Source organism: Brachypodium distachyon, chromosome 2 (genome assembly GCF_000005505.3).
Source record: "Brachypodium distachyon strain Bd21 chromosome 2, Brachypodium_distachyon_v3.0, whole genome shotgun sequence".
Classification (NCBI taxonomy): domain Eukaryota; kingdom Viridiplantae; phylum Streptophyta; class Magnoliopsida; order Poales; family Poaceae; genus Brachypodium; species Brachypodium distachyon.
In genome coordinates this window covers 27,169,375-27,190,981 of record NC_016132.3, presented here as the reverse complement: position 1 = coordinate 27,190,981, position 21,607 = coordinate 27,169,375, and the positions used below count along the sequence as shown (strand labels likewise).

At 43.0% G+C, this 21,607-nt stretch overlaps 4 protein-coding genes across 5 annotated transcripts in view; 3 read left to right on the top strand and 1 right to left on the bottom strand.

Moving 5' to 3' along the window:
- Window positions 1–5,966, top strand: part of LOC100835842 (serine/threonine-protein kinase TOR) — a 31,701-nt gene extending 25,735 nt beyond the window's left edge. Inside the window, exons 48-58 of one of the 2 annotated variants that reach the window (XM_003568577.4) lie at window positions 47–113; window positions 463–623; window positions 2,007–2,180; window positions 2,278–2,406; window positions 2,508–2,591; window positions 2,669–2,730; window positions 2,816–2,888; window positions 3,042–3,176; window positions 4,910–5,083; window positions 5,171–5,436; window positions 5,736–5,966. In XM_003568577.4, coding sequence (XP_003568625.2) covers window positions 47–113; window positions 463–623; window positions 2,007–2,180; window positions 2,278–2,406; window positions 2,508–2,591; window positions 2,669–2,730; window positions 2,816–2,888; window positions 3,042–3,176; window positions 4,910–5,083; window positions 5,171–5,436; window positions 5,736–5,754 — 1,344 coding nt within the window. In that variant the 3' untranslated portion in view covers window positions 5,755–5,966. Of the gene's footprint in view, window positions 1–46; window positions 114–462; window positions 624–1,276; window positions 1,435–2,006; window positions 2,181–2,277; window positions 2,407–2,507; window positions 2,592–2,668; window positions 2,731–2,815; window positions 2,889–3,041; window positions 3,177–4,909; window positions 5,084–5,170; window positions 5,437–5,735 lie in introns of those variants that run through there. The other variant, XM_024460324.1, reaches the window with a different exon arrangement.
- A 137-nt stretch (window positions 5,967–6,103) lies between these two features.
- Window positions 6,104–8,899, top strand: LOC112271188. The gene is made up of 2 exons (XM_024460325.1): window positions 6,104–6,483; window positions 7,734–8,899. Exon 2 carries the CDS (start codon window positions 7,894–7,896, stop codon window positions 8,650–8,652), a length of 759 nt encoding a protein of 252 aa, XP_024316093.1. The 5' UTR covers window positions 6,104–6,483; window positions 7,734–7,893; the 3' UTR covers window positions 8,653–8,899.
- Window positions 8,900–9,233: 334 nt separating this feature from the next.
- LOC100832854 lies at window positions 9,234–15,172 on the top strand. The gene is made up of 8 exons (XM_003566289.3): window positions 9,234–9,603; window positions 9,682–9,812; window positions 11,999–12,076; window positions 12,176–12,220; window positions 12,353–12,397; window positions 12,509–12,560; window positions 13,952–14,048; window positions 14,588–15,172. Exons 1-8 carry the CDS (start codon window positions 9,288–9,290, stop codon window positions 14,751–14,753), a joined length of 930 nt encoding a protein of 309 aa, XP_003566337.1. The 5' UTR covers window positions 9,234–9,287; the 3' UTR covers window positions 14,754–15,172.
- A 722-nt stretch (window positions 15,173–15,894) lies between these two features.
- On the bottom strand, window positions 15,895–21,502 carry LOC100832542 (protein NRT1/ PTR FAMILY 2.3). The gene is made up of 4 exons (XM_003566288.4): window positions 21,313–21,502; window positions 20,973–21,190; window positions 20,295–20,866; window positions 15,895–16,888 (listed from the first exon to the last, which is right to left on the bottom strand). The coding sequence occupies exons 1-4, from the start codon at window positions 21,437–21,439 to the stop codon at window positions 16,075–16,077; spliced, it is 1,731 nt and encodes a 576-aa protein (XP_003566336.1). The 5' UTR covers window positions 21,440–21,502; the 3' UTR covers window positions 15,895–16,074.
- Between the last annotated feature and the right edge of the window lie 105 nt (window positions 21,503–21,607).

Here is a 21,607-nt window from a genome sequence, read left to right as displayed (position 1 = left end):
CGGTTTTACTTTTCCTCACTGATTGAACACCTAATGTTTCTTTCAGTCTGTTTCACCTGAGCTGCTGAAATGTCGAAAGCTGGAGCTTGCTGTACCAGGAACTTATTCTGCAGGTTATTCAACTAGGACAGTTTATTTTAGTTCTCTCTGGTTCTTAGGGAAACTCGCACTCTGCTCCTTGCCTCACTGAGTCTACAAAACCCTAATAAGATGTACACAATTGTGGTTTTGGATTGTGCCATTAACATGCTGTCCGCACTGAAATTTTGATTATCTACTACATTGTGTTATATTGTATGAGCAATATCTCCTGTTTGTATATGATTTGCCCCTGCTGGAACAATGACAAATGTTAAGTACTATTTAGTTGGCACGACAAGACAATTTGTTTGGATATCTCAAAATTATATCTTTGGGTCTGCATATTAGTATTCTAACATTAAGAATGAAACTGCTCTCCAGATTCTCCACTCGTGACTATCGAGTATTTTGTTCCACAATTGATTGTTATCACATCCAAACAAAGACCAAGGAAACTGACAATTCATGGAAGTGATGGGAATGATTATGCATTCTTGCTTAAAGGTCATGAAGATTTAAGGCAAGATGAACGTGTTATGCAGGTTTGTGTTTACATTACAAGTCCTTTGTTGCACTGTTTAGATGGTTGTTTCGGTGGTTTTATCTTTATATGTTTCGCAAGATGGAGTAATCAAACATATCTTTATATGTTATGCCCATAAATAGTTTTGTCCTCCACAATCCCCTTACTGAGGCCTGCTCTTTTTTCCCCATTTGAACAGTAAACAATTCCTCATCAGTCATCACTATTGCTCTTGTTTCGTATTTTGAGTCTGAAATAGTCAGCTTGGGAAGCACCACAAATCCAGAACGAAGACTGTTCTCATGCCCATGTTTAGTTAACTAACCTGATCTTACAAGATATGTAAGGTTGAATCTAGACAGCAGTACACCAATATGCATCCTGGGCTTGGCTGAAAGCCTGAAATTGCACAAAATGTACCAATTTAATATAAACAACATTTCCCTGCCAATGCATTATGGTTTTGAAGTCCTGGTAGTACTGATGTGTTATGGTAGATGAGCTAGGGACGTCTTGGTCTGTGATGAGCTAGGGTCGTCTTAGTCTGTTAATCTGGCGTCTTCGCCAGGGGCGGAGCCCAATGGGCCGACCCCGATGCACAGGAATACGAATCCGAATTTTTTTCTAACAGCAATTATCATCTAAAAGGGCCTGAGCGTGAGGTTGGCCCAGGTGTGGTGCATCAGGGGTGGCCCAATTTCCTGCCGGCCTGCAACTGCACGAGCGCGTGGCTCGACTGATCGATCGGTCCTGGGATCGATCCAGCCCGGAAGGAACGGAATCCCCACTTGGCGGAACTACTCTGTTAAAAACTGAATCCGTATTCGCTGGTATGTGCAGAACGTCTTGCACCTTTTCGCCTTTTTCCCAAGACGGCACATGGGCACAGCGAAGCGGCAGATGGCAACGACGTGACGATGATGTATATGGCCGACACAGGCATATCCCCCTGTTCTGCCTGGGTGTAGCCTTGCATCGGCCCTCGCCAACGAAGACCAAAAAAAAATCAACCTCAACTAAACTTTTTTGTTGGTTAATTTTCTAATCTTTGCAGTATACTTTTGCAACATGGTTATAGATGAAATCCAGTCAAGAATATAGAGTTTGGCAAAATGCGGGACATTGGCTAGGGTTTATGTATCGATCATTAAGTTTTTGTATTTTATAAATTGCCATCTACTAAGTATATATATGTCCAATATATGGCACTTATATTTAATAAAGTATTGCTTGATTTTATTTTATTTTGCTACGTAAAAGTGGTGCATCGGGGTGGCTTGAGCTCCAGCTCCGCCCCTGGTCTTCGCTAGCTACGTGAAAAGCCTTAGATATTACCGGCTACAAACTTGTTGTGCAATTCAATGTTCCATCTTGTATCTAAATCTCTTTCCTCTTCATTTAGCTTTTTGGTCTGGTGAATACTCTCCTGGAGAACTCAAGGAAGACATCAGAGAAAGATTTGTCAATCCAAAGATATGCTGTTATTCCTTTGTCTCCTAACAGTGGTTTAATTGGATGGGTTCCAAATTGTGACACACTTCATGCTCTGATCCGTGAATACAGAGATGCAAGGAAGGTCTGTCTGCCTCAATAATTCATTTCCTTCTGAAAGAGGATAAACGTACTCTGCTTCGAGGATATCTGCAATTAATATTCGGTTTTTCTTTGTCCAGATTTTCTTAAATCAAGAGCACAGACTTATGCTGGCGTTTGCCCCTGATTATGACCACTTACCCCTCATTGCAAAGGTGGAAGTATTCGAGCATGCTCTGCAAAATACCGAAGGAAATGACCTTGCCAAGGTACTATGCCGTTCTTTTCTCTATGGGCAATAAATGGAACATGCCAATCTAAGTGCTTTTTGTTGACAATTTTTAAATCTATTTCAACAAAATTGTGACAGGTTCTCTGGCTGAAAAGTCGAACCTCTGAAATATGGCTTGAACGGCGTACAAATTATACAAGAAGCCTGGCCGTTATGAGCATGGTACAGTTATTGCTGTATTCTGTTTTTTCATATAGATGTTCCTTTTGCCTTAAGATGCTGAAAAGGTAATTTTCCAGGCCGGCTATTTGCTTGGTTTAGGAGATCGTCATCCAAGCAATCTTATGTTAGATCGGTATAGGTACGTTTTTGGAGCTATTCTTTAAGCAACCATATGTAATCTTGTGCAATTGTTTTTGTTGTCATTAAATACATTTTTTCTTCAGTGGGAAAATTTTACATATTGACTTTGGAGATTGCTTTGAGGCGTCAATGAATCGGGAAAAGTTTCCTGAAAAAGTAAGTTGGCCTTTTCCTATGCTTTATTCTTTGCTCATTACCTTACAATTGATGCCATATTTTTGTTCATTGCCTTAACAGTGTAAGATTGCTGCTGAATGGACGACTTTTTAACATTTTTGTTTGCTACTTTCGCTTGCAAATATGCTGTAGGTACCGTTCCGCTTGACTAGAATGCTCGTGAAAGCCATGGAAGTTAGTGGCATTGAGGGTACTTTCAGAACAACTTGTGAAAATGTGATGCAAGTCCTTCGAACAAACAAGGACAGTGTCATGGCTATGATGGAGGTAAGGAATTCCCATTCTTATATAGACCTAGCACCTTGCCTAGACAAACATTTTTATTTGATAACAATATTTTATGAGACTTGTTCTGTTTTTTAAGATCTCCAGCAGCTCAACCTATGTGCAGTTTTCTGTTTACAGCAGTTTTTATTCGATTAGAATCTTGTCAGATTCTTATAATAGTAAGCAGTATGCCAAACTCGGATTTTTCACAACTAGTCGCACCCGCACCTGAGTTTTCATATTTTTTGAAGAAAAAACAGGGACATAGCTTATGTTGTATCCTGGACACCCACATAATTTCATAAAAAAAAATTACCACATATGATGCTTGTTTCTTTTGTGCAGGCCACAAATAGTCATAATATGTAGCCTAACCTGCATCCATGATTTTTGTTTTTACATTTTTGGGAACTTAGAAATATTGAACTTTTGCCTCTTATCTAAACTTGATAATTGATTGATACAAATTAATGATTGGACATGTATTTGGAGTTCCCTTTTTGTTCGTTGACTATATGACCACATGAATATAGTTCCAAAACTAATTAGGTGACCAGTTCGTTCGACCAATTGGTTAAACAGAACCAAAGGTCAGCCGATTGCTTGTTTGCTCTAACCAGCTCAGCTACCAGAACCTAAAAGGAACCCAAACATCCACACAATCTTGATCAAACTGGTCGATAAGAATACCCAACCTGACCGGACAGTGCTGGATAAACCTCCTAGATGGGCCTACTAGCCTTACTGTTCGCGTTTTCCTACCTTGACCATGGGTGATTGGAGCTCCATTCAAGAAGTATTTTTGTTAATGAAGGAGGAAAGCTGACTCGACCAGATCCTTTACTGGGGCATAACAACATTTTTTACTGGAAACCCTGTAGAGTAGTACAGATCCTGACTGTCTACGAGAGCAAAAGGGATGTCTCAGAAGCAGTGAAGTGGATCTTGAGAGGGTCCGTGGTTGAAGCTTTGCTTGGTATGGAAAGCCTGCATTGTTGGATGCGCAGATGCAGATATGGCCACAGATGTTGATAGTAGTTCAATAATGTTAACAACAACAACAATCAAGGTTCAGGCACATGGATTGCAGATTTCCATGCAGCCCTGTTGATAGTAGTTCAATAATGTTAATATTTTAACATTTTCAATAAGGTATATTGGGAAATGGGCACATGTCCAATTCATTTGATAAGTGACCTAGTAATGCATCTTATGGTTATTGTACCAACCAATAGAAGGCCTACTCCACTTGGCTAGGCACTGCTAATATGAGCATAACATGCTGCATAGGGAGTTAGGGTGAGATAAACAAAGATATCTATTCAGGTCGCCTTTCTCATGTCTTCACATTGGGAAGCTAAAGCCTCCAGTTTGAATCCCAGCGATACATAGGTTTTGTTGGTATTGGATCCAAAGAAGAAACTGACCAGGCCCACGCCAAGCTCTGGTTCTATTTTCCTGGCTGGACTGCAGTCTGATCTAAGCCTCTGCTCTGGATTAAAGGCTTAGGGCTCTGTGGTCTTGTAGTATGGTGATTTTGGTGTTGATCACGGGTTCTGGTTAAGTGCTGGAACTAGCCCGCTACGGGAAAAACGGGTTTGGAACCAGCTCCCAGCCACGCATACATTTTTTTCCTCAATTATTCTGCTCCTTTGTGTTTCATCTCTTGTACCTAACCAATATCTTTTGCTGCATTTCGTTCCTGTTCAATCTTTAATTCACACTTTTTTCAGGCATTTGTACATGACCCGCTAATCAATTGGCGTTTGTTCAATTTCAATGAAGTCCCTCAAGTTTCAAACTATGGAAATGCTCATACTCAACCAGTTGTCAGTAGTGAAGAAACTGCTCCTAATGAAGAGCTTATGCCACCTCTTCGGGGAGCCCGTGAGAAGGAACTGCTGCAGGTTGCCTTCTCTTTTCGTGCTTGATTGTTTAATTGTTCTGTTTTAACCACATCCCCATAGTGGTGACCATTTATGTTATTCGTGCAGGCGGTCAATCAACTTGGTGACGCTAATGAGGTTTTAAACGAGCGCGCTGTAGCTGTCATGGCACGGATGAGTCACAAGCTAACAGGGCGTGACTTCTCATCTGGGTCAGCATTGTCAGGAGCTGGCAGCTCCAACCAACATGGCAATGAACATTTAGCTTCGGTAGATGCTCGGGACGTAGAACCTGGTTTATCTGTGAAGGTTCAGGTTCAGAAGCTTATACTTCAAGCGAGTTCACATGAAAATTTGTGCCAGAACTACGTTGGGTATGCATTAAGATTTACCATTTATAATCTTAAACATGGACTTTATGCTCTTAGGATAATATTGAGATAGTTCATTTGCGTGATTTAAGAAAAGGTCCTCAAAAGATCGTATTACATTAGTAGTGTAACATGTTAACATGAAAAACGTTGATGACCTTTTGTTCAAAAAATAAATAAAGGTAGCACTAGTTGCATATGAACTTAGAATGATATTTCTATTCCATCCAGTTTTAGCAACTTTTGTTCCCATTGAGTTTCGGCCATGTCTAACTGTCGGTTGTCTTTATTCTTCTTGACAGGTGGTGCCCGTTCTGGTGAACTCCTGCAAAGGAATCTCATGTAGATAGTGTAAATACCGTGTATATAGGTTGGGGTGTGCTGTGACGTAAGGTATCCTGACGTGTGCAGTATTGTAAGTAATCACATTTGTTTTTGTTTTTGTTTTTGTTTTTTGACAGTTTAGTCACATTTGTTAATGAAAGCTGTCACTGGCCCCTTTTCGCATTGGTGGAATTACCCCGGTTTGCAAATATTAGGTTAGTAACTTTACACGGTCTCTCAGATGCTGAAAAGAACACAAAGGCTAGACAAATCAGTGTTTCTATCTTCCAGGCATGCTTGAGCATAATTACTCTGATCTTAGCACAATATTCCCTAAGGAAAAATTAATCGCCATTAGTAGGGTTCAAAGAGTTTGTGTGTTTGATTAGAGACATTTTCTTCCACATTGGATATGTTCCGTGTGTGTTTGTCCATAATGCCAAACTTGGTTGCTGCCAAGAGCAAGCAAGAACAAAAAAAAATGGTATAGGGGAAAAGTCAGAAGCATTTGAGCTGTATTGTACCGCGTGGGAGTAATTATTCTTGTGTTATTTCGTCCTCATTGTGTTTGCCATGTGTAGGGTTCAAAGAGTATCACAAGAGTTTGTGTTTGATTAGAGACATTTTTCTTCCACATTGGATATGTTCTGTGTGTAAGTCCATAATGCCAAACTTGGCTGCTGCCAAGATCAAGCAAGAAGATAACTTTTCGGCATAGGAGAAAAGGTAGAAACGTTTGAGCTTTATCGTACCGCATATTCTTGCAGTGTTGCTTCGTCTTATTGTGTTTGTATATATTTTCATTCCTTAATAATGAAATGAAGTGAAGCTTTTGCGAGCGCTCAAAAAGGTTATGTGTTAGATTTAGTTTTCCTTTTGCCCTATGTTTGGCTTAGTAAGATAGTATATATATCTTGTTTCCTCTGTTAAAAAAAATCAGGTTATTAAGGTTACTTTGGCTCTGCGGAATGAGAAAACCTGAAGTCAAAACAAAAGCATACGTTGTCACATCACGTTAGGAAGGAGATTCTAGTTATGTTATGTGAAACATCTTTTTAGCTTATGAAAACCCCACACCCATCCTAAATGATATACTCTCTCTTTTCACCCAAGATAGACAAAACTTTGACCAAGAATTATTTTTTGTATGCGTCATTTAATACTTGACAATTAATATCTACATATCCGCCTTAAAAAATTCTTGTCAATAATTATGAATTTTTATCATTTAAATTGCATATTAATAAATGTATTATTGGTCAACATCTTGTCTTAAGGAAACCAAATACGCCAATCTTTATGAAAATATATGCTATTTTCTCAGGTCTTAGGCCTCACTCGTTTCGTAGGGTTTTCACGGGAAATCCAACGAAGTGAGAAATCCATAGGAAAATTCACTGTAGATGCATTTATTCCATATGAAACAAGTAAAATGATTCCTTGGTAATTTCATTGGATTACTTTGTTTTGGAGGAAAATGAATATTAGGGCCAACCTCTTTTTTTCCATAGGAATTAGTTTGGACTATTTCTACCCTACATCAATCCTATGTTTTTGCTTTCTCCTCCGAACCTAATAAACAAGACCTTACTCCTTCCGTCCATAAAATAGCTCATTGTTCTCTTGGCTCCCGCATCCGGCCAATAACTTACGTATTTATTATTCAACCAATATGAGTGGTCAGTGTAACTGAGAGATGTCTTGATTCAAGTGTATAAATCTATATGAGCTATTTTACAGAATCTAGAGAGTAAATTTTAGCACTCGATTTTCTGGGATGATGCTTGGCGGACAACCGCCCAAAGAAAAGCTAGCGGACGAATTTCAATAGCCCATTTTTGGCCATTTTTTGTCACTTTTTCAACTTTAAGTTGCTTGAAATTTTGCTTTTAAAATTATATATTTTAAATTTTTGGTTTCACTTTAACTTGTCGATTTCGGTCTTTTCATTTTTGACTTTTTATTTTTATTTGCAGAAAAATAAAAACTCACCTGACGGCAGTTCTCCCTTGGCAGCCGTGATGGCTCTCCCGAGCGGCGCGGGGGGATCCGACCACGGGAGCTCGGGGGCGGCGTGCCCGGATCCGGCCGAGGGATCCGGCCGAGACAGTAGCACGAGGAGGGAGAGGAGGAGGCATGCGGTGGCGACGAGTAGGGACAGGAGGAGGTGCGTGGCCACCGAGGGAGAAGCCGCGACTGAGAAAAGGAGGAGGCGTGCTTGATTCATCCGCCGTTTGGTTACTGAAAAGGCCAGTTTCTGCCCTATATGTAGTGTTCGAGGGGGGCAGTTCGGATCCAACTCCGAACTCCCCTCTGCCACTACTGTCGCCACAATCCCCACCGCCACCGCCGTTGCCCACTAGCTCCTCCGCCCGCCGAGCCCACTTGGCTGCCCCTCCCCACGGCCACGGAAACCCTAGCCTGCGTGCCACTATTGACGAGGAAGAAGCGTGGCAGCGTCGGGCAGAGGGGGCCTGCAAGTGGGGAGCCCACAAGTGGCAGAAGTGGGCCTCCGACAACGACCGCGCGGTTGAGCTCCACCCCTACTTCCTCACCTCCGGGGAAGGGAGCTCGAGCGAAGCCCAACGCATGCCGGTGAGGGAGGAGGGGCCGCAGTTGGCTCCGCCGTTGTCTTCTTCCTCGTCAGAGATGGAAGTGGAGGTCGGCGGTGGCGAGGCAGCGGGGGCGGAGGAGGCTGAGCACGACGGCGACAAAGCGGGGTTCGAACCCGAGGAGATCGAGCGCACGAAGGAGGCGTCAAAGCTCTCCATCGCGGAAGGACGCACGCTGGCTCGCCAAGGAGCAGTTGAAGTTGGCAAGGGCCATCAAGCGCTCCACCGCCTTGTCCTCGTCTCCGGTGAGGGCAGCTTCCCCGTCATCGTCCGAATCCGGTGAGGGAACCGAAAGCCGGCAGTGCCAGCAAGGAGCATTTTGTTTTTTTAGGTGATTGCTCCTCTATTTAGCACTTAGTGAATGTCGAAGTAGTGATGTACTCCCTCCGTTCCTAAATACTTGTCGCTTTTTTAGTGCAAACTCTCACTAAAACAGCGACAAGTATTTAGGAAGTATTTAGGAACGGAGGGAGTAGTAGAACTAGGTAATGTCAATCTGCGATCATGATGAATCGATGGAATGTGAAGAACCAGCCCTCTATTTAGTGCGAATTTCGCGCCAAGTTTCGATTTGATCATTTGTTCAGTTTCGGTATTCAGTATCTGTTGCAGTTGATTCGAACTCGGCTATTTCGGATCGGCCGAATTCGGAATCTGTTAGAGTTGCTCTTAGACTCATCTTGACATTGCTGAACTGTGGCGCTGAACTTGTTTATAATCTGCAACGGGAAAATGCACGCGCAAGAAGAAAAAAGTTATCTAGCCAAACACAAAAATAGATAAGACCAAATTAAAAAAAATTGGATTATCATAATCCACCTCAGTGCCAAACACTCTTAGCCGCTAAGCCCACGAGCACACCAGCAGCACTGCCAGCACACGACCGGTGGCCGCACGCCGCCACGCACCGGCCCAATAATGCGCGGCGTCGCCTCCCCCGTAACGCTCCGGCCCAGGGCATCCCCAGTGGTCCGATCAAAATCGAACGCGCCAGGCACGTCCACCTTCCACCGACAATCCCTCGTCCCTCCCCGCCTCCACCTCCGGCTATCGCCGGCGCCGGTGCCCTCGCAGCCGCCCATCAGCCGCAGTCACCGCCTCATGCCTCCTACCGCGGCCGCCACCACCAGCGAGGCCGGCTCCTTCACCGAACTGACCTCCGCTGCCGACTTCGCCACCATCGCCTCTGCTGACGGCCGCATCTCCGTCATCGGCTTCGGCTCCCTCCTCTCCGGTGAGCACGGCTGTAGTCCCGTCAATAATCACTCCGAACCCAAAACATAGGCTTAAGTTTCGAAGTCCCTCGTGGCAGAGCGGAGTGCGAGGAGCACGTTCCCGGAGTTGGAGGGGTTCCGTGTGGCGGCGCTGCGAGGGTTTCGGCGCGTCTTTGCCCACGCCGCTCCCATCTTCTTCGACCGCGGTATCGCCATTGAGGCCACTAAGGCAACTATTCGCACCTATCTTTAGTTCTTTGTATATGCTCCTGACAGTAAATGTACTCATCTTTGTTCACGCCTTTCATTTCACAATTCCTGTGTAGTTCCGTTTGTGGTGTTATTTTGTTGTAGCCTGAATGCTCTGATCTTTGGAATTTCTGGATGACCTCGGGGTGCATCTGGCCTCTAGTGATCTAGTCTTATGATAGTACCGCTGCCCTTTTAGGAGCTTTTGGTTAGTAACTTAGTACTTTGTGTCCTATATGCTAGCTAGGCTAGTTCGAGGCTGTTGGACTTGCTTATGGGAACATCGTGTGGAAAAATTGAACTGGGGACACTGTGAAGTTTGTACAATCATTCCTGTGGTTTTGTTTTGTCTATGATATTCCTATAGTCAGATTGTTTATGCTCACCTCTTTCATAGTTCCACTTTAGGGAAAAGGAAAGTTTTCATTTAAAGCTAGAGGCATTCAAAAAACTGGCAGTCATACAAGTTAGTAAAATTTTGGAGTTGACTGTGTATGGCTTTTATTGTTACAAACTTTTAAAAATTGTTATATTGACAAAACTATTGGACTCCTTTTGCAAATTATATTCTATAGTATCCCTGCCTGATATTAGCACTTGTGTCTTATATGACCGATTATCACGTTTCACAAATCACGGACATGAGGTGTCAAATCAGTAGTTTGGACATGTTTTAGAGAACATGATGTTGGATTGGCCCACCTTGTGACATTGTCAGAATGTTGGACTCCCAGTGCTTAAATACCCTTACAATAACTGATATCATCATCATCTTGTACATGTGCAACAACCATTCAGATAGGAGTTGTTGCCAAATGCTACTCTATAAAACTGGATCATCGTAAACGAGCTTTAGGATTCATTATACGCAGACTGTGAAGGTTGAGCAGTTGAGATTAACGAATTAGTATTTACAATATGTGAGAGCCGTTCTCCCTAGAATTTTTTGTAATTAAGAAGAATAGTTAATTCTTGGGCAATACCTCTGTTGTACAATGGTAGTTATCCCTAATCCCCTAATCCCAATTGATGTAGAGTAATGCACTGCAAGATCGAGCTATTATATTGATGACTTGCATTATTTACCTCGAGTTCTATCTGGTATTGTGAGGTAACAGAATGAACCTTGATAAATTGTTTAGGTTTGTCCTATATAATCTTTACGTCTGATCGGGCCTTCAGGATCCTATGATGGTCTAGAAACCGCTATATGTCTTGGACCAAAAAGGCGTTTCTAAGTCGTGGCCAAGCATAGATTGATCTACATGGTTATATACTTAAAGGTTGGAATAATCTATTCTGGAAGGATCAGTTGCTAACTCAATTCAGGTTATGGTCTGTGCAGGTTTAGTGCCCTACTGGATCGAGGTATGGTGGGCTTTGCACACATATTAGACACCTCAAAAATCCTAGCATTAGCAGCAACCAGCATGAGCTAACCAGTTGAAAGTCGAAACCATTGTTGTGCACTGGTGATGGTACAACCACACAGTGTTCCACCTGGACGTGTGGATATGGAAGAGGCACCACTGCTACTGTGGTGCTTATCGACAAATATCTGCAACAAATACGAGAAGGTTTGTTGGAACATGTGACCTGCTGGGACAGCAAGCAGTTCATGAGAGGTTCACGAGTTCAAGCGACAATTTGGACAGATGCTTAGTTGCTATTACCACTGTGGACCCACGCTTTTGGATCAGGCTATTACCACTCAGTTTTCAACTGCACTGTGTGTGTAGCAGTAACAACCCGTGCTCTTACACTAGCTTTGGTTCCTGGTTGAGAGGTTACATTTTTCTTTAACTTTGCGCTGATGCAGCCTACCGTCTTCCAGCAATTCCCTCCCTTATCAGTTGAGATTGAAAATGGCAACTTGTTTTGTGGAGAGCGAAAAAGGAGGAAATCGTGTTGCATTTACAAAGTCGAGGCATGGAAGTAGGTTTAGGAATTGGTTTCTGGTCAAGCAGGTTTTCTGAAGCATGTGCATTCTTCCTTTTGCTGTCTATGACCACGGAGAAAAATAGTGTTTTATTGAGATAACAAAAAGGATGATGTTGGATTTATATGTTTGAAGATGTAGAGTCTTGTGTCATGTGTGCACTTCTGCCAGGAAGTTGCATTTCCATAAAATTCTATTTTTCACCTGAGTATTGGGCTCTCATGTAGGAGTTCTCAAGCTTAAGCGTGGAGCAATGTGAGGGTGAAATGATAGTTGTCACTGTGTTTGAAATCAAGGAGGAGGAGGTATTGTGTTTACTCTATTGTAACATGCAACTTATTGTTCATGAGGACGGAGCTTTTATGAGCTTTCTAGTCAGACGTACTGAATTAAGATATCTGCAGGTGCCAGCATTCATTGAGAGGGAGAATGAGTTCAGATTTCTTGTGGTGCGTGACCAATTAATTCAGTGCATGCGTCAATTTGGTGACGTTATCAGTTTCTTCATCTCAAGCCTGAAGCTGTTCCAGTCCTGACTTATAATTCGGGTTAATTTTGTTTATGTCTATGTGTGTTCTCAGGTGGTTCCTGAAGGACTAGATCAAGTTCCTTTTCCAAATCCTGCAGTAAGGGTTTATATTCTGTGACTGAAATTTTAGCTTAATTTTCTGATTGATCTTTGCTGCTGATTCATGTAATGGAATAATTGTTATTCTTTCTGGGATTTATTGCCTCAGGTTGTCTGTGCACGCTATAGCGACGAAGAATATTTCCAAGTGAGATGCAAAGGTCGAATCTATGTCACTCAATTTTCTTTCAGTTCTGCATTTCATTTAATGACATGCTACTAACTCTATAATGATATTGATATCTGTGTTATGAGCATCTCAGTTTGTGTGTTTGAATATTGATGATACGGTAGGATGCATTTTTTTTCCATGTTTTGATAAAAAGATTGTTTGTCTTGACCTGGCATCTCTTTAAGTCAAATGATACATTTTAGTGGTGACATCTCTTTCACCATCTTGTGTCCAATGGCATATTGTTCTGTTATGTAAGCTATGTACTACAGTATTTGATAAAAGTAACTATAAAAAATTGTTGCATGTTCGTCTTAATTTATGATATGACTTATGAGAATGATTTTTACTATGGGATTCTTTTAGATATATTATAATATTAAGTGCCTTTGTCATTGTAATTGTGGACCAGCTAGGGTAAGATTATATAAATTATCATGGGCATGGCTCTTGGTTAATACAATGAGCTATAAATCGTTTACTAGTCATAGTAATATTTTGATATTTAAGATAAAATTATTTTAGAACTGGTTCACAGTACACGTAAGACTTCCCATCCCAGGATCATGTTCCCCCAAAAAATATTCAGGACACAGAGGAATCGTTGTAAACTTCAGAGTGCAATTAAGAAAGACATGTTTTAATCTTGTTCGAATAGTGAATGTGTATGATGATGAATTAAACTTTAAGCAACTTTTACGTTAAAGTGATCCCTCTTATGTGGATACAAGCTGAAGCTGGAGTAAAGTGACGCACTGGGTGTCCTCAAACTATTTCGACTATTTTCGAGAGTAACACTTAGGCTCTGGTACTTTGAAACCTATCATCTGGGCCCCGAAAGTACAATCAGTGATTCACTTGGGTCCTAAGTGCATATTTGTCGTCCAACCCTGCAGTGCTGGCGTTTGACCAAGTCCGCACTGTACATGCTCCATAATTCCATATAGGTCAGCCGAAGGGCCCTGAATGTTTGCAGTTAGATCCCTGTAGCAGTTGGAGTCCTTTTTTTTTTTGAGAAAAAGCAGTTGGAGACCTCATTCGAACTCCAAAATATTTCCCAACAGATCAGGGTGGGAAGAATTGACATCAAACGCTAGCAGTGCAGGATTAAACAGCCAAATACACACTTAGGACCCAAGTGAATCACTAATTATGTTTGAGGACCTGAAATTTATGTTCCAAAGTACCAGGACCTAAGTGTTACCCTTGAAATAGTTTCAGGACCGCTGTTGTACTTCAGTGTACAAGTTGTTTACTTTTAGCTAATTGCATGAAACAGCCCTGACCGTAATCTGATTCCTAATTCCATTGATAAAATATGATTCCTAAACAGCCCTGAACAGTAATCTGATTCCTAAACACTAGCTATTCTTTCTGCAGGAAGCAAGGAGATATATAACCAACACTACGGACGATACAACATTGATAAAATATGGCGGGATGATATTCTGCCCTGTCGCCTATATCTTAGGCATTGGTAAATATCAAGTGCTTTTTAATGATATTATTTGCTCCATCTCATGGTTGCTTCCTCCTTATTTGTTCTCCAATAACCCCACGGTTATCTTGTGCAATACTGGCACTGTACACCACTACACGCATTAACTCCACCATTGCACCGATATTATTGTAGCCATATACTCCCTCCGTCCCATATTAAATGCTGAAATATTACATGTATCTAGACGTATTTTAGTATATAGATACATCCATATTTAGGCAAATTTGAGTCACTTAATATGGGACGGAGGGAGTATTTGTTTTCATGGTACAGCACATGAATGACATCTCAAAGCAATGAGCATTCCTTAAGCAAAATGATATCACTGCTTTGTGTCATCTGGAAGCAAGATTTTACAGTATTTATGAAGCTAAAAGGAAGTATTGCTTTTAACATTCTAGTCATCCAGCAGCAACGCATGTTCTATAGCTGTCACTATCAGTTTAGCTAGGCGTGCAAAAGCCTGATCCATTCGATATTACAGGCACGACTCATAGTTCTCATTGTGCTTGCAGTGTTCTTGCGGCAAAAAATCTCGGAGAAGCAGCATACAGTAGCTTCTTAGACCACACCTATCTGGGTGACCGGAAAACCACAATAAGGGAATACTTGGCCACGACGGGAGCTGGCATCATGGAAGAGGAGCCTCCTGAATCCCTAAAAAGCCGCTACGGCGGCTAAGAGCATCTTCAATGCAAGTTGCTTAGGGAGGTGCTTGCACAAAATAAACCGGTTTTTGTCTAAGCATGTGTTCTACAGGACAGGTGCTTAATTAGACACCTCTAGTATAGAAATAAGCACTGGTGTTTGAAAATAAACCGGTTTAATTTTGTAACACTATCTTAAGCACCTTGCATTGAAGGTGCTCTAACTGGGCTACGATTCTCACAAGTCACAGACACAGCCAAATTGACAGTCCATATAAATGGGGACGTGCTAAATAATGTACTCCCTCCGTCCCATATTAAGTGACGCAATATTACTTGTATCTGGACGTCTTTTGGATATAGATACATCCATATTTGTGAAAATTTGAATCACTTATGATGTGAGGCAGTACGATGATTCACTGCAAAAGATGTAAGATTCCGGCTTTTCTCTTTGGCGGACGTACTGCACGCGGCATGTGTGATTGGCGACCCTATTGTGAATTTGTGATCGATGTACACTCATAATTGTGACTCTTTCCCAACATAACAGAGACCCCAGCCACAGATGCAGAAAATGAGTACAAAACGCATCTTTTTCTTTCTTTGCCGGTGTCTGTCGTTGATTCTCGTACATTTCGGTGGTGTGAAAGGCGGAGAATTTCCAGTGGTCTGTCAGCCAACAGTTTCGCCCACCGTCCGTCCTAGGTAAATATCAGGCAGCGTCCCGGTCACGAGCCAAACTGGATGTTCTGCTTCAGCCGTTTGGGTGGTGGCGACGAATTTGAAGGTGTGGCTAAGTTTACATAACAAAAAATCATGTGCAATAAAACTATACAAATGAAATGGTGGAGTTATACCTTTGAGTTCTAGAGTTCCAATTAATTTTGATTTTTTAATATACCTGTCATGATGATGTATGCTGATTTTTCTTAGGCAGCATATTGGCATCAAAGGCACACTTAATTAAATTCTCTCTCAAAAAAGGCACACTTCAATATGCATCCCCCCCACCTGAGCGCCTCTGTTAGCACCCCACAAGTCGGCGACCCTGCGTGCTGCTGTAGCGCCATGGCACGCGGTGGCGCTATCTCTCCCCAGCGGTGGTGGAAGGATCAAGGAGACGGGACCAGTGACTGGGGAGTTGCAGAGACAGGAGGCGAAGAGACGTGGGATTCTGGAACTGGGAATGTGATGGCTTATTGCCCAGCAAGATTTTCTCACGGCACGGGTTCACAAAACATACAAGAAGCATATATCCCTAAAGAACATAAAACAAGCATCTGTTCATCTAGCTCTTAATGATGATTCCACAAATTAAGCATGCAAATACATCAGGGAGCAACTAGTGTTCGTCACTTGCCGATGTTCTGGTACCTGTAGAGCTTTGCGCATACCAGGTAGTAGCCGAAATTGACGGCGACCAACGCGGTGAGCAGCCAGTAGAGGTTCTCCAACTTGGAAGCATTCATGTTGTCGGGCAGCCACGTGGTGGCTCGCTGGACGATGTTGATGACGGCGGTGCTGAGGTAGAACCCGAGCGCGACGATCATGGCCATCATGCCCGTGGCGGTGTTCTTGAGCGACGGAGGGAACTCCTGGTAGTAGAGCGTCACCTGCGCCGGGAAATGCAGCGCCTCCCCTGCCCCGGCCACGGCGAACGGCAGCAGCAGCCACATCGCCGACAGCGGCGACACCCACGCCGGGTTGCCTTCCTCGCCGTGCGCGCGGACCGTGGCGGTGCGGCTGCGCTCGATGACGGCGGACGCGGCCATGCTGGCCACGGTCAGCGCGTGGCCCACGCCCACGCACTGCAGCGGCGTCGGCGTGTGGCCCCGGGTGAGGCGCTTCCAGAGTGGGAGGAGGATGCGGTCGAGGAGGCCGAGGAATATGACCACGGAGATGAGGCTGCCCACGAACATGGACCCCGCCGGCACGGTGAAGCGGCCCACGGCCCGGTCCATGACGAGCGCCTGCAGGACGGTGAAGTTTATCTGCACGCCGATGGAGATGCTGAGCACCACGGCTGAGCTCCACAGCGGCAGGATGCGCAGCACCGTCTTGAAGTCCTCCACCTGCTGCACCGTGCAGATGCGCCACGGCCGGACCGCCCGGCCATCCGCGCCGTCCACGTCGCCGTCGGTGATCGCTGCAGCACGGTTCAGAAAGCTGCACGCCAACGAGCAGATGCAATCATGCAGATCAGTGTGGAAGTCAGTGTCCTTGTCCGTTAGTTGCCGTGCTTTCTCGTGTTCTACAGACACCCCGTATACATCCAAATGCCGGGGTCGGACGTCCGATCGCCATCTTTCATTTTACTATCTCACTGTCTTATCTCATTATCTCCGTTTCATAACTCTTGTCTTAAATTTGTCCGAAAATTCATGCATCTATTTCTAAAAAAAGTCTAAATACATATAATATCTCGACAAAAATTATGAAACGGAGACGGCAGTACGTGCCACGTGGTGCTTTCAATTGCTACTCTCTGAAACGTTCTAATCGACCCGCTAGTATTCTGGAATCGCTGCCACAACATCGTTTATCTTTGCCGTAGCATTTTTAGGAATAAATCTTTCTTGTTTTTCATAGGACCAAGAGCAAATCCTATGCGTTTTTCAAGTCTGGATTGATAGATTTAGATAGCCCTTTCTGTTAATATATTGTAGCAGGATTTTGCCTCTGCACGTTCCTCAAAAAAAAGTTGCTCAGCTGAAATTTCAAAGGTTTGACCAAATTAATTAAATGCATGTGAAAAAAAACGGGAGGGAGTAATCATTCAGGCTCTGTACCCAACTCATCACAAAGATTAGTCAGCTTATACGAGTACTGCGTAACTCGTCAGAAAAAATTGATACCCTTGGATTTATTCGAAAGATCTTTTCAATAGTAAATATACTTCCACCGTCCAACAACAAAAGATGTCTTAACTTTTACTAAATTTGAATGCATCTATATACTAAGTTATGTCTAGATACATCTAAATTTTGAAAAACTTGAGACATCTTTTGTTGTACGGAGGGAGTACGATGTTTTAGATTTGAAGTCAAATTTCTTAAATTTTGACCTAGTTTATAGAAAATATACTAACATTTGCAATAACAAAAAATCATACTATCAAAGTGTATATCATACCAGATTTAATAGAACTAATTTAGAGTTGTACTCCCACCAATCCATAATAACCAGAGGAAATAGATGTTGGTAGATTTTTCTATAAATTTTGTAAAGCTTCAAAAATTTGACTTATAACAAAATCAAAACATCTTATATTTCAAAACCAAGGGAGTGACAATTTTGTATGAACTAGTCAACTTGTAGTGAAAGAAATCATAGTCAAAACTAAATCTTGAAATACTCCCTAGGTCCGGATTTGCATGGCCATCTTAAAAATGGTATACGCAAATACACAGTAAAACAATAGAAAGGTTGATTCAATGCTGAAAACCACTAGTAGAAAGGCCAATATCGAAGCAAAACACTGCGTGCAAGAGAATTAATGTTGATGTAGAAATCACGATAATTAAGTTAAGAATGAGAGTTGCTATTGTAATATAGTTTATCTTTGCAGGTGTGACTTATTTAATCATCTGAAATTTCGAAAATATTGACATGTTCGCGTCACATGATCTTGGAATGTACCACTCTAGTTCAAAAAATGTGACGTTTTCGATAATGATACGGTCTTAAAGAAAATCTAACATTGACCAATAATTTATACTCCCTCCATAATTCTTGTCTCAAATTTGAACAAAAATAGATGTATCTATTCCTAAAAGGTGTCTAGATACATGTAATATTTCGACGAGAATTATGGAACGGATGGAGTATATCAGATCTATCATAGTATATCTGTAAAACCTAATTAAATAATAATAATACTGTAGAAATATTTTTCGAGACAAAAATATACATATATATACTTGATATATAAATATAAATATTTAAAATGATAGTAGTGTCCAAAGTTTTGAAATATTGGACTGAAGAAATTTCTAAGAAATTACCCATTTTTTTTGTAAACTGGAAGGAGTAATCACTTAGTTCTCTGGCCGAGCACATGACAATATATTTACATATATACAGTTCATTGTGATTTGATCTTCTAGTTAATTTGCATGTACTAAATCCCCAAAATATGCCTTTTCTATTTATACAAGCTATCATTTTAATCTTAAAAAAACAATTAATGATTGGAGCGAATACTCTGGGAAGGCTAGTGATTTGGAATAAAGTGCTGGTGTGGTGTACGACCGGTCCTTGCGCGCGATCGATCCTTCGAGATCACCAGAATATAAATTTGAGGCAAAAGGCGCGATGATGTTATTTGTTTATTCTTCTTTTTGGCGGGAGGAGGCGATGGTGTTAAGCAAACAGCATTTATGCTAGCGCCGATGCAACCACAAAGCCACAGATAGATGCTGTCTAAATTTAGTCACATACTCAATCGAATCCGCATAAGAATACAACATTTCTGTATTCTGGCGTACTAGCTAGTTGCTGAATTATTACGTGGGCGAATTGCCTGCATGTGTGCCGGCATTTATTTTACATACCTTATCTGCTTGTTTCTTGTCCATTTGGTAATCCGGAATATAATTCACGGTCTTTATGTACTTCTACCTTTTCATATTATAAAATATATGGTTTTTGTCATATAAGCCAAAAAAATTAAGGTTTAAGGAAATTGTAAACATATCTATCCCTAATCCCTATCCCTAATCCCTAATCCCTAATAATCCCTAATATAATAATAAAAGCAGTAAGGTTTCCTTCGTCGTCGTCCGCCGTGCATCAATTTCCGTGCCTGTCTTGATTTTTCGTGTCTCCTTACACTCCATCGAACCTTTCTTTTCCTATTTCCACAACGTTACCTTTCCGGGCTGCCACCGCCGACTCAACTGCCCGCGCAGCACCTTCCTGCAGTGATACACGTCGGCGCCGGATTAGATTCTCGTGGAAGAGACGAGTAAAGGGGTCCAGGGCTGACCGGCGCTATCCACCCCGCGCAGTTCCTCATGAACTGCGCCACCGCGTGCTTCGTGACCTTCTGACGCCAACCACGGCCGGCGGGCAGCGTGGACTGGATGCTATGTCCATGGCCGCGGCTGCTAGCATCGACCCCGAGATCATTTTGATTGATTGTCCAATTATATTGTTATGTTTTGTATAAACATGAATTTTCGCGTGCACATGTTTAAGAGGCCGTGGTAACGCACGGACAGTGTACTAGTCAACACTTATAATACTACTCTCTCTCATCCCAAATTATTGTGGTAGTTCTAGTTCAAATTTGAATTAAAACTACTACTCCATCCGACTCATATTAGTTGTCTTAAATATGCACAAATATGAATATATCTATATTAAAAAACATCTATAAACATATAATATTTTGACAATTAATATAGATCGGAGGGACTATAAGAATTTAGTATCGGAGTGAGCAGTTATTATCCAGCCCACCGCTGGGACAGGGTCCGTCCAACACTCCTAATTATGTGATCTTATCATATAGATGACATGATTATTTTATCAGCATGCATATACAGGTAGAGTCAAGTTTCTTAATTACCTAAAGCTGTCGGTCGGTGCAAGGTTGCCGTCGCTAATAACCTCGCCGTCCCCTTCACTGCTACTGGTACTACGTATGCCGTAGTAAAACTTCAACTCCTCTGACGCCACAAGGTTGACCTTCCTCTTTCTTGTTGCGGCGACGACCACCCTGGCAAGCCCTGTGAACGGGCTACCTTGAGCGGCGGGCTGCCGGTAGTAGCGCGCGCCGAGGAGCAGGGCCCCAAGGCCGACGACGCTGGCGGCGCAGGAGACGCCGAAGCCGAGGCTCCAGGACACGGTGTCCTGGATGTAGACGATGACCGTTGCGCCGAGCACGGAGGACGCGTAGAGCATGATGAAGTACCAGTTGAAGAAGACGTCGCGGTCGGCGGAGGCGTCGAACTGGTTGGCGCCCATGGTCGCCTGGTTGAACCGTGCCCCCGCCGCGCTCAGGCACAGCAGGCACACGGCGCCGTACAGAGCCGCCATCTGCCCGGTCGATGCCTGATCGCACGGCTGCCCGGCGCCAAACTGGCAAACCGCCGGCCGTAGGGTGGGGATACTCGCCGTAAGCGTGAACATGATCAAGGACTGCACCACGTACGTATATATCAGTGGATCACGTCACGTCACCATCGATGTACATGTACAGAGCGCGTGGAGGAAGGAACTATCTAGGTAGAGTCAGTGTGGTTACCAGGACAGACAGGGCCATGGCGACGGCGACGATGGGGTAGCAGCCGAACAAGGCGTCGGCAACGATGGCGCCAGCCACAGGGGCAACGCTGATGGAGCCAGAGATGATGGTGGAGATCTGCGCCGCGTCGACGCTCGGCACGTTGTACTCCTTTATCAGGTAGACCACCATGTTGGACAGCGCGCCCCCAGTCGCCAAACCAAGACCCAGTATCGCCACTGCATGTCCGGCATAACACACACAAGCAAACAAGAATGTGTAATTAACATGCCTCATATGATCCACACTCCAAAATCACACACACTCATCGAGCAAGCCATGGAGAAAGAGAGAGAGAGACCTGCAAGGAAAGGGAAGGTGATCCATCCTCCCTTCCTCTTCTCGGGATCTCTCGGTTCCTTCAGGGACTCGTGATCGAAGCCGAGGTGGGACTCCTGCCGAGACTCCAGTGACCCGTCTGCCTCCATGCTGTCTCTCTTGTTGCTTCTTCCACGCACACTAGTAATAATCGAGCTAATTCATGATCAGCGGCACACACATCTCCCCATTATATAGTTACACATAAGAGATATCTCTAGCAGCCCGTTTGGCAACCAATAATTCATTTCGTTTGGTAGAAATGAAATGAAATCCAA

Coding starts and splice junctions, on each gene's coding strand:
- LOC100832854 (XM_003566289.3), top strand. CDS start 9,288: ATGCGCGGCGTCGCCTCCCCCGTAACGCTCCGGCCCAGGGCATCCCCA. Junction 9,604..9,681: donor CTTCGGCTCCCTCCTCTCCG/GTGAGCACGGCT, acceptor CCCTCGTGGCAG/AGCGGAGTGCGAGGAGCACG. Junction 9,813..11,998: donor TCGCCATTGAGGCCACTAAG/GCAACTATTCGC, acceptor GCTCTCATGTAG/GAGTTCTCAAGCTTAAGCGT.
- LOC112271188 (XM_024460325.1), top strand. CDS start 7,894: ATGCGGTGGCGACGAGTAGGGACAGGAGGAGGTGCGTGGCCACCGAGG.
- LOC100832542 (XM_003566288.4), bottom strand. CDS start 21,439: ATGGAGGCAGACGGGTCACTGGAGTCTCGGCAGGAGTCCCACCTCGGC. Junction 21,191..21,312: donor CACCTTCCCTTTCCTTGCAG/GTCTCTCTCTCT, acceptor CCGGACATGCAG/TGGCGATACTGGGTCTTGGT. Junction 16,889..20,294: donor GCACCGACCGACAGCTTTAG/GTAATTAAGAAA, acceptor GTTGGCGTGCAG/CTTTCTGAACCGTGCTGCAG.